Source organism: Erpetoichthys calabaricus, chromosome 2 (assembly GCF_900747795.2).
Source record: "Erpetoichthys calabaricus chromosome 2, fErpCal1.3, whole genome shotgun sequence".
NCBI classification, from domain to species: Eukaryota; Metazoa; Chordata; class Cladistia; order Polypteriformes; family Polypteridae; genus Erpetoichthys; species Erpetoichthys calabaricus.
In genome coordinates, this window is record NC_041395.2 from 111,766,032 (window position 1) to 111,778,299 (window position 12,268).

The following is a 12,268-nucleotide window of genomic DNA, read 5'->3' on the forward strand; positions in this document are numbered from 1 at the left end:
GATGAGAAGGGTATATCAAATTTTACATGATTCCACTAATCAGTGTTAGCTTACAAAGCACTCTGTGCTCCGTGCACTATCCTCAAGTGCTATAAAGCAACTTTATTCATCCCCGTTTTCTTCATCTATGAGTATCACTGCTCATGTACACCATTGTTTGTCATTTTTATTTTTACGAAAGATGCACCACGGGATGTGTGTAAACTTATTTTTCAATTTGAGTCATGCTCTTTCTACCCATGACCTTTGTGGGCGTATCTTAGTTCTTCCTATAAAGGATTTCTTTTGACTGGTAAACAGACTATGCAAATTTTCTCTTGTTCGTCTTTTCTTAAATTACTTTCCACATGAATACATTAAAAAATGAGACATTAAGAGACCATTGATCAGATAACTCATTTCACACTTTAAGATGGTACAGTGGTTAGCCTCACAATTTTAGGCCAAGGTACTATATACAAAGATCCAGCATGTTCTCTCTGTATCTATTGGGTTGATTCAAGACTTTATTATTACTTGATATTTTTCTTCTGCCTTTATGTAATGCATTTTGTAATGCCCAATAACATCAAATCTTTTGGTAGATATTTTTACAGTTGGAACACTGATAAGTTAAGTGACTATCTCAAGGTCACAAAATGAGGCAGGAACTGAAGCAGCAGCCATGTGGTTTAAGGTCCAAGTGCCTTAGCCACTATACCACACCAGTGTATCAGTGATAGGCTGGTGTCCTTACATGGTTGATTGTTGCCTTATAATCAGTGCTGCTGGAATAGGCTCTGACCTCCCAACCTTATACTAGAGTAAGAAGCTTTGAAAAATTAATGGATGCATGCTTACCTTTTCATACTGAAGGTTGTAATAATTAGAGTTAAGAAAGGTGCGAATTGTTTGGACCCAGAGTTTGCTTTCACATTACCAACTAATGAATATATGGGACAGAGGAGGCTGAAGCACAAAGCACTATAAGTGAGAGAAGGATGTTAATCATAGATATGTCTAACCAGTATTTTGAGAGTTTAATCCCAGTCTCCAAGTTGTTGTTCAGTTTCTCCAAATTTCAAGAAAAAAGTTGCAATTATAGACAGGAAGTCTGTGACGAACAATCACCCTTTTCATATGTCAGGAGTTAAAAACAAAAAAAAAAACTCTTTAATTTTATGTGCTTGTACAAGCGGTTAATCAGCAATACATTTTAGAAAAAAAATGCCATAATTCTTCTATACTAAATCTGCACTACCTCAGGTTTATGCTGTTAATCCAGGTACTCTCTCCAGTGTACAAAAAGAAAAGCATTGAAAAGCATGTTTTCATTTGCAGCAATCAGGAACTCAAAGAAATTGGCCTTTTTCGGGGAGTATAAATACAGTTTCTTTAGCCTTTCCCATTACAAATGTGTCCATAATCCAGATATCAGGCTTGGTGCTTGCTTTTTAGGAACCTAATTCCTGATCAATTAGCCTGGTAAGAATATTGCATTAAACTGTGTATAACCCTTAAATTCCCATTTTATAGCAAGAGCCGTAAATCCATTTCACTGCAGTAATTTCTCATCTTCATCGATATTTCATTCCATTAATCAGTTGACATGGATGCATAATGATAGTCAGATGAACTGTAAATTACTCATCCATTAATCCACTTCCTGAACACTTGGTGTATTCATTACTGAGCTTTGGGGTCCAGGAGTCTTTTCTGGCGATATTATGGGCAAAACACACCTTGACGATATGCCAGTCCGCTTAAAGGGAACATCACTCCCTCTTACTCTGCTATTTATGACAAGTAACATACATAGCATAGTGAAATTAAACAAAACCAAACTGAGAAAAAGCCTATGCAGACATAATTATTCTTAATAAAGATTTAAACTCATGTCCATGGACCTATGAGGCATCAGTGCTACCCACTACTAGACTGTGTAGTAAAAAAAATACTAAAAATTCAATGCCACTCTTGTACATCCTACACTTCTTCTCCAGAAATGATCTCAATGTACTGAATATACGCAACATGTAAGTACACATCTGAAATGTTAATTAAAAGACAAATTTCTAATAACAGAAAACCTCAGAAAAGGAGTCCTTTATCAGAAAGCATCTATGACAAAGACCTCCTAAGAAAAAAATGAATATAGACCTCCTGCAAAAGAATTAGGAGAGACATCTACCCAAGTCAAAGCTATTCTTTAATTTTTTTTTCCAAAATAGTAGCAAGAATCATCCATTCTGATAAATCATTTAACAAAGCTAAAAAAAGTCAATTAAAATTTTTGTTGGCATCACCCTATACATAGATTAGTTCCTGTTTGGTGGGGGACTTGACTGAGGCCCTTGAGGACTTTATTATAATGAGCTGAAGAAGAAGAAGAGGAAATGCTGTTGAGAGAACTGGGTGTGGGTGGACAAAATCATTTGTCATTCTCCCTGGAGTTATTCTTCTAAAAGTGAGAATAGGCTTCCAGATAATTGGAGCTGACTGCACAGGAAATCACAAAGGTTTTTAATTCATTTGTCAAGAATTGATGAGCAAATCAGGGAAAAACAGAAAGCCTGACGACTCTACTGCATCTCCCCAGCTAGCAGATGTTTCCTTTGATGGCTCCTTTCTTCTATACAGCCTTGGCCTCATGCTGTCCTTTTCTTCTGTTCTCTTCTCTCCATACCTTCCTGATCTCCCCTCCTTACCTTCTCATTCACCCATTCCCTAATCCCATCTTTTTCTCCTACTCAATCCTCATCCACAGCTTTGATGATCCCTCCCTCTCCGCTGCATCAACACTGGAGCATATCTCCTCAACAGCTTCAGGGGGCTGCCAGCGTCCCCGCACTCTTGTCCGGCAGCAGAGTCTGCAGCAACCACTGAGCCATGCGCCACCCCCTAGCCTGGGCGACCTTCCTCCCACCAGCCAAAGCCTGGGACAGTTGCACCAACAGCCTCCCTCAAGTGCCAGCAGTTCCAGTGGGGTGGGGGGAGGAGGAAGGGCAAGCCGGGGGAGTGCACAAACACGGCAGGGGGTCTCAGCAGGTAGCTCACGGTACCGAGCCACAGGGGGGCGCTCACGCTCTAATCCTGGCAGCTGGGACCACGTCATGGGGCAGATCCGCAATCGTGGGCTGGACATGAAGTCTTTTCTGTAAGTTTTTTGCTTTTCTCTTTTCATATGCTAATATTATATGTGAAAGATTTTGAAGTTTTAGAGGTCATCTTTTCTTCCTTTTCCTTATCCTCATTTATGTCACTAGTCTTTTATTGTCTTTTGTAGTCTTTTTTGTTCTTCATTGTACACCCCCCACACCATTATCAGTGCTTTAAAACATGTCACTATTTAAGGCTGATATGTATTGACTATTAATGTATTTTGTTATCTATGATCTGCCGATATGACTGTTCACCTATGCTATGCTGAATATCTCCTCCAGAAAATGAATGATAGCACAAAAAGGTGTAAAAAGACAGAGACTGAGACCACAGGTTAGACATTTAGGAAGTGTAAGCAGAAACCATTTTTTTCTTATCTGTCGAAAAATCTGAATATCTGACAAACATCTTCAAGTTCTCGATCAACACACTTTAGATAGATAGATAGATAGATAGATGTGTTGGGCAGGACAGGTTGCACAGAACCATGGCCCAATCTCATTCTTGAACCTCCAGCATGATAATGGTTTCCCTTACACTACCTTGACAGGATAATGTATTAGTAAGCTTTTCCCAACATGGGAAGAAATTTATGGTGACTACATAATAAAGCACATTGAGTTCTTTGCCACAACTGAAAGTGGACTCCAAGATCCATTTGCATATGTATTTACTCCTACAGTTGCTAACTTTTGGCTGTTTCACCAGGTTGAAATGGCTCAAGACTATAAATTCATTTTTGGTAGCATCAGACATAGATAAAAGTTCCCTGACTGAAGGTGGTCAGAACAAAGGATTGAATTGAACTAGTTGACAGTTGGAAGACATCTGGAATGGTGTTTAGAAGAGATATTGTAGGGATCTCAAGATATACATGCATAAATGGGGCTTCAGCAAAGATAAATTATTTGGGTGGGAGTCCGATTGAGCTTTAGAAAGGGTGCTTAAAGACTGGATAAAAGTGCGGCAGTAAGAGGCACCTTCATTAACCCATCATGCGTATAAAAAGTGTCACTCTAGGAAAGATTGAACACTGAACACATTGAGTTTACAAGATAAGGAAACAAAAGTAGAAGTTTGATTGCAAAATAGTCAGATGGATAGATCCCTGTTTTGTCTGGTAGCTGGATTTATTACCAGCAGAAGGCATCTATTAACCTCTGCCTTCAGAGGTAATTCATTTCAATTGGAGCTGCCATTGATTTTCTGTCTCCTGCATCATTAGTGTAGTTATAAATGGCATTCTAGCAGACACAAACATGTATAAATTCATTATTATTTACAGCATATAATCTAAAATAACATATAAGAGAGTGAATGGAAGATTATTGTGGAACAGTGTTGGGACCTAAAGTGAATAGAAAGACAGTTTCCATGTGACGTCTTTTATTTTTCCCTGCTTGACTTCTATTGGTGTCTGTCAATCACCTTTTGTCCAGCGTACTGTTTGGTTTCAGCTTGGCACTGGTGAATGTCTATTGTTACCTTTAGTACTGGAGAGTATATGTGTGTCTTGTTTACCTACTGACTCAGAATTCCTAGAGCATGCTTATAGTTGAATGCTGAGTACTGTAAATTATGTCATGTCATGGAGATGGGGATTCCCTAAGAGTTTCTTTGGATGAGATACTATATGTTGTAATGGTGTGTCAGGGGAAAGCGATTCCAATCTCCAGGCTATTTATGTAAAATTTTCTCATTTTACCTGACACACAGCAAATATTTTCTGTTTTTACAAGATTTAACTGATTATTATCCAATGTTGGCACCTGGAGTTAAAGAGACAACCAGATATTTTATGAAGAGTTCCATCTCTCTGGATAGCTTTACATAAAAGAAAAAAAGATAACAAAGCAATGTTCTAATTCGGTGATTCTTCCCTTAACTTTTAATTAAAGTGGTCAAGCCTTACGTTAGAAAATAAGACACATTTTTGATGTATGATACCTAGCCGTTGATTTTTTTCACTTCAGAGAGCTATATCGATGATAACATATGTCTTCTTGTTTATTTCCATTGAGCACACAGTGTTGCAATAAGGGCTACTGTTTCAAACAGAACATAAGGAAATTTAGTAGCACTACATGTAAAGGCAGATAGGAATATACATGTAATAGAAACAAAAAAAGCACTTGTTTAATTAGCTGCTTGATCTTTTGTGAGCTGTGCTGGTAAAACCTTGAGCAGAATAGACGACATTTTTTATTTTCCCTGGTTTAGTCTTTTACACTTTCTGGGAGATTCCTAGGTGTTCCTAAACCACCACAAAATGCAATCCCTGTGCTCGTCTCATGTGGAGAGTATACACAGAGCAGTAGCAGCTTTTTCCATAGATTCTGCTGGATTGCTGAACCCTTTACTTTGACACAAAGCATGAACACAGCAACCAGACTGAGAAACTTGGTCATAGGTAACTGTGATGTTATCCTTTTGGCTCCATAGCTTGTGATTTTTTAAGGGATTTAGACTGAGCAAAAAATGCAGTTATTATTATAAAAGTGCTATGCCCTTCCACCACATCTTCTTTTTAGTATTGTGATCACTTTGCTGCACAAATTAGTTTGTCAAGTCTCATAATCAGCTCAACTCCCAATCTTCAACAAGGTCCTGAATTATTTAATTCAATTAAGTTCAGTTTATTTTTGTATAGTGCTCTTCATTGAGTGCTGGCTCAGGTAAAATGCGATTACAAACTACAAATTACTAATTATGTAATGTATACACTTAAAGATAAAAATCTGTTTAAACACACCAGACAATAAACTGATTAACATCAGTGGAACCTAACAATATATGTCCATTAACATTATAACTGAACTGCGGCTAGATGACACCACAAGAGAGGCAACACAAAAACTCCTGTCCGCAGAATCCCTGGTAAAAATAAACCTTTGGAGGGCCCATTGTCAGTTATAACACAAAGTCATAGACCAAGTCAAACACAGGCACAGTTCAGGAGACCAAGGCCAATTGGCCACACATCCCCTCCTGGGACTTCTACAGGCGAGTCTGCATTGAGCAGCAGAAGTTTTCCATCCATTGATTCCAAGGTTTCCAGTATCTCAGATGTCTTTCCATAGGCAGGAAAACAACTTGGAAGTAGAGCAGTGGCACCAAGTGCCACACTATGACACTGATAAAAGAAACAGAACAGAGGAGGGTTAGTAATGATTTATAATTAATATATTGCATATATTTTAATACAAACAACTAACATACAGCTAATTAGCAGCTGTATGTTAGTTCAGTAATCAGGGTATGCTAGACTATAGTGAGCCTTCAGCACGAAAGGGGCATTGCTTATATAAGACGTCTGATGATTTCACAGCTTTGGGGCACTGTATCTAAAACCTTGAACTCCCACAGTTTTCTTTTTTGTTAATCTTTGGAATCATTAGTCGGCCTTCATTTAGAGATCTAGATTTACACTTCAGTTTGTCAGTAAACTCCTCTTTTGGAGAGGTGATTAAATTCTGAGCACCACAGAATATTTTGGGTAGAGAATCATGATTGCAGATTACCATCATCATTTCTGTGACATTAAGGTTTCCAGACTGGATATTCATCAGGCCTTAGTTATGCCTTGATATCCTATATAAAGAAGGTATAAACAGTAGGAGAAGCAAGACTCAACCCCTGGTGGAATCTTACATTTTAAAAGTACTTGTTATAATCATAAGGAGTAAATAAATTAATAAAAATAAAAAATGTTTTGAATAAAAACAGGTCACTTAGTCCAAAGTGGCTCATCAATCTTTATTCATGTCACTATTTTAAAAAATCTTCAAGTCCAAACTTCAAGGTCTCCAAAGAACTGTTTACTATGCTGTTTGGTAACTTATTTCATATAAATATAATAAAATCAGAAATGTTCTGAGAGGACTTGAGGATCACTGCAGCTTTCAGAATCCACTGTTGCCCACAGTATATGTTCCAATACTCCAGTGTATGTTTTCCTTGGAGTTTAAAGAGATTCTGTTCAAATTTTAATTTGGGTACTGCAAAAATGTGTCTTTTATTCATTTATTCTTATGCAACATTTCTTTTGGTCTTCATAACATTTATAAAACATGAGTAGATAGGCTATTAATCTCTGTGCAGTGAAACATATTGACATGATGATGATAGAATTACTTGTTAATATGTAGGTGTGACCTATAGGGGGAACCTCTGAGTCCCAAACACAACAGATCTACCACAAGTCCAGGGTTCAATAATAGTAATTTATTTTAGCAAATACTTTCACAGGATATTCATAAACATAAGCACAATTCCTCCTTCTCTCTCTTCCTTTCTCTCCTTCTTTCTCTTCTTTCTTTTTTCTAGGTGAGTGTTGTCCAGCTCCTCTCCTGACACTGACTTCCCTAAATGAGGTCATGCAGATTCCTTTATGCCAGACTTGGGAGTACTTCTGGTGTTCCCACACTATAGGTTTGAAGCACTTCCAGGTCAGGCGGAAGTCCCTTAAAGTAGAACAGTCTGTTCCTGCAGCTCCCCCTGCTGGCACTCATGGAACCTAGCAATCTAACTGAACTGCAATTCCCAGCCTGCCCTACGGCTATCCATGCAGGCCCTGTAGCCCAGGGAGACTGCTGTCTATTGTATCAGGGGTGCAACTAATCCATGTGATTGGTCTCCCCCTGTCCTTCCATTAAACTGGAAACCTGACAGGTTAAGGAATCTTGAACCATGCCTTTCTGGAATGCCAGCTCATACCTGGTGTCCATTACAAAGGATTCTCAGGTCTTCTACCAAATGTGTAATATCAAGAGACATGTGTCTCAGTTAAACCACCTTAGACCACTCCAAAGTGAAGTTTTGATAGGTCACATTCCAGAGATGGATATACTCTTTACTAATGCTTTGTAAGTGTTATGAAGACCCAAAGAAGTGTTTGCTAGGGCCTTGTTACATAATAGTAAATGAGTAATGTATGCATTTTTGCACTACGTAATCTAAAGTGTTACCATGATTCCTGTATAATTTGAATGCAGTCTCATTTTGGAGAAAGGGGGGCTGCAGCTACAGTCTGCCAAACTAGGCATTCCGTCCCTTCTTTCATGTATCATTGAAAGGGCACCTCTTTTAATTTAATCTTTGAAGTGATTTTAAATGCAGAAATCCACCTAATCCCATTAGATTTTCTAGCACTGCCTCCTTTCCAAAAGGTGTATCTTCTACGTTAACTAATTCCTTGTAATACTCCTTTCACTTCGCCACATTCCAGTCCAAATCAGTGTGGCCTCTTCCTTGCTGAGAAAACTCCAGCATCATCCAGTCTAACTTCCCTTAGCAAACAAAAGTCAATCTTTAAGGTCTCAAAGAAATCCTTCCACAGTCAGTCATTTGCTCTGACAACTAATTTAAGTACAGTACAATCCTAAATTTTTCACTCAAATCTAGAAACACATCTAGTATTGTACATAACACCTTTTTTCCTTTAACTTGTTAGTTCCTTTCATGTTTAGAATCTACCAATGTTGTGTTGCTGTCATAGCATATACCAACTACATTGCTGATTAGGAGAATCTCTTCTAGAGAGTATAGTTGCACTCATTCTGGACAAATAATTCTATTTGCCATTTACTGCTCATATGATCATCTGGGCCTGTTTATTTTCCAAACCAGTTGTCTGACCCAGCTAAGCGGTGATTATTTGACAACTGAGTCATTCTTTTTTCTTGAATGTTCACAAAATATGACAGAATTACAAAGTCTGACTTTAAGCCCATGATGCTTAACAGGTGTTGTAATGAGCACCCTGGTGTTCAAAAATGTGGTCATTATGGATAATCCATGACTAGCACAAAATCCAATAGGAATTCATCATTTACATTCAGGCGATTCCTCCCAATCACACCCCTCCAGGTATCTCTGTCATTCCCTATGTGACAGTTGAAGACTTCCAACTGTGTGACACCCAGCCGGGGGCTTGTGAGTACTCCCATGCCCACTCAGAACCTATCCTGCAGGGCATCTCCAGAGAAGGAAAGAGAGAACATTTGTGATAGAGAAGTCTGCTTTCAGAATGTTGAGGTAAGTTCAACTACTGTATATCTATACAAGTACTTATCAACCATTCACTCAAGCTCCACACTGCTCTCCCAATAGTGACATGATATTTTACATTTACATTCACAAGATGTACTTTATATAGACAATTCCTTTTCACACCTCCTTAGCCAATTGGCATTACTCCTAACCCAATCCATTTGCCTTTTATACAGTTAGTCTATACAGTGGTATGAATCAATTTTTTATGCAGAGCCTGACGAAAGGATTCTGCTGAACATTACCAGCTAATCTCTAGTGAACATAGCCATCAGGTCTGCCCATATACTTTTTTTAAGGTAAAACATTTGAAAGATGAATCAGGATGTTACATAATTTATCCTGTGTGCATCCATTTTATATTTCCTGATACTTACATGAGTCCAATTATATTACATAGTAAGATGGCTCCAACTAGGATGATTCCTTTTATAACTTATGGAGCAAAATAATGCTCAAAAAAGTTGTTTTGTAATGCTACTATGAAAGACGCTATAGAGTCCCCTTAGTGGATAACAGAGTGCGTGTACGCTTTAGACGCTCTAGTACCATAATAATCTTACTTTAATGCCAATTAGAGTTGGCTTAAATGTTGTGAAACTCTTAAAAGGAAAGCTGTAAACTGAAAAATGAGCACAGTAATTTTCTCTGAAGTGTAGGTCTCTTAACTACAAATCTGTAATGTAAACGTATGATACCATAGAAAACACTGGCTTTAAGAGCAAAAGATATTGATAAAAGCAGGATTTCTTTCCTGTTTTTGCCGTATAACACCATTGTTTACCTCCCATAATCATGTTACATTATTTTGCTAGTAATGGATATGCCTCCTGTCTACCTGTGAGACATCTCAACTACCAAGTTTACACTCAGAAGGCATATTTAATGGCAGTCGGTCTCTTACACCCCATGAAGATTAACAAATTGATGTCAACATCATGTATCATTCTAAAAAGGCTGAAATTGCCTCTTGATAACTCAAGCTGCAACTTACCTCTTTGACTAAAATTCACTATTAAAAAGTCAAGCAACATGAATCAATAAACTGGCAGTCTGTTTCAGTGGGTGTTTAATATACTTGACAAGTAAAAGGGAACCCGCTGTTTCTCTTGAAACAGGATAATTTAAGATCCTCTGTATGGTGAGGGTTGAGTCTAGATCAGTGGTTTTCAAAGTGTTTTGGACACCGGACCACTTTGTCAAAGTCAAAGATACGGAGGACCACTTATAGCTGACAGCCGAATCATATTCTTTTTTTTTTCGCACATACATGTGCAAAATATTATAATGACCCACGGTAACAAGAAGAGTAGTTGTCATAAAAATTCAAGTAGTGAGTTAGTAGGCTGTTTATAGGAAAGCACCTCCTTAATTTAAGTGCCTGTAATACTCCTGCTGTTATGCCTTAGGAAATTACCATAAGAAACACAACAAAAAGGCCAACACAAACAGAACTCGGTTGAATTTGAAGTGCTCTTCATTCTGTTTCTATGCTGCAAGCTAATTCTGATACTCTATGAGCTACCAAGCTGGCTTCTCTTTGTTGGTTTTACCCTGCAGGTCGTCATCTGGTGTTTTCTCCCAGGTCTGCGTGACATACACTGTCCTTATCTGAATCTCTTCCATACTAAATTCTGCTCCTTGTCCACCTGAAATAAAAGTCTCCATTACAAAACTAGAACTTCTAGATTTACATTTCAAAGTCCCAGATTTTAGCCAATCATCTGTAATAGAGCCTTGAAGATGTCGTTATGGCACACAGACCTTGAAAATGAATGCTTCAGAAGTAGTGCACATCAGTGTAGTGTCCACATGGAATTAAGAGATTGCTGTGGGCAGGGGTTGGCTCTTTGGATGGATGTCAAGGTAGATTTAAGGTGTTTACACACTTATTTTGTTTAGTGCTTTTTTTTTTTAAATATTTAATTTAGGGAGACCTGAACATGTCAGTCACACTCAGATGTAGACTAAAAGTTCCAAACCAAGACCCTTTGAGGTATTAAATGGTATGGTGAGGTATCATGTGAATCGTGAAATGGTTCGCATAACGTCTGAATGTGATCTGACATGAGACAGATGTAAATACCGAAAATACTGTGCATAATGGGTGAAACTGTACATGCTGTGGTAGTCAAGCTAAAAATGTACTATCATTAATTAGGTAATCTCATTGAGTATAATAGGTCAGTGATTAACATGAAGCATTAAAAACCAATAAAAAGGTAAAGAATGAACACACACATTGGTACAAATATGATGCAATTCACATAAAGCAATTTGCACAATTACCAATCAATCAGAGCATGCCAAGCACCTGATACATGCCTCATGTGCACATACGTGCAGCAGATGAAATAGAATCAAAAATGTAAATTCACTTTAGAGTAAGTTTGCAGCATCATACAGTTAAACAAAACTCACTTGATATGTTAACTGTCATAAAAACTGAAGCACATCAGTGTGTGCCCTCAGTACAGCTTGCCTTTTTCTTACAGTTACCAAAATGAAAAGCGTCCTTATTCTACCATGCACGGTGGTATAATTTTCAAATAGTCAGTTGTGTCGCTTTGTTCATAGCTGTGTTTGGTAAATAAATCAAATAATTACAGAAAATGCAGCAGTGCACAAACTCAACTGTGGGTGACCCTTCATGATAGTGGGGGGTGGAGGGGGGGAATGTTTATGCTGATTACTGATATGTTTAGTTCACTTGAAAGCTTGCAATGTGAAATACTGTACTACCAAACAAACTGGAAATTGAGTCAAAGTAACAGATTACGCCCTGATTTAGAGCATATGAAGTAAATTCAAATAGTCCCATGCAGTGAAGGAGTGACTGCAAGTTTGAAGAAAAATGAGCAATCACTACAACCATGCAAGAGCAAAGCAGGAAGGAGTCATGTAGAAGTAAAATGTTATCTTTTTTCAAAAAAGGGTGCTCTGTGTTTGGTGTCACATTATTAGCAAGAAAGCTTTTCTAAGAATCATGACTAAGGCAGCCCACAGACCACCTGGCACATGCTCAAGGACCACAAAAGGTCCATGGACCACAGTTTGAGAACCACTGGTCTAGATT

General features: G+C 38.1%; 1 protein-coding gene across 3 annotated transcripts in view; it reads left to right on the forward strand.

Annotated features, from left to right (window-relative positions):
* LOC114646258 (synaptotagmin-7-like) overlaps positions 1 to 12,268 on the forward strand; it is a 527,399-nt gene that overhangs the window by 443,647 nt on the left and 71,484 nt on the right. For 2 of the 3 annotated variants that reach the window (XM_051921809.1, XM_028794371.2), the window contains one exon: positions 2,747 to 3,136. The exons of the other annotated variant lie outside the window; for it this stretch is intronic. In XM_051921809.1, the coding sequence (XP_051777769.1) occupies positions 2,747 to 3,136 (390 nt within the window). The remainder of the gene's footprint in view (positions 1 to 2,746; positions 3,137 to 12,268) is intronic. 3 annotated transcript variants of the gene reach the window in all.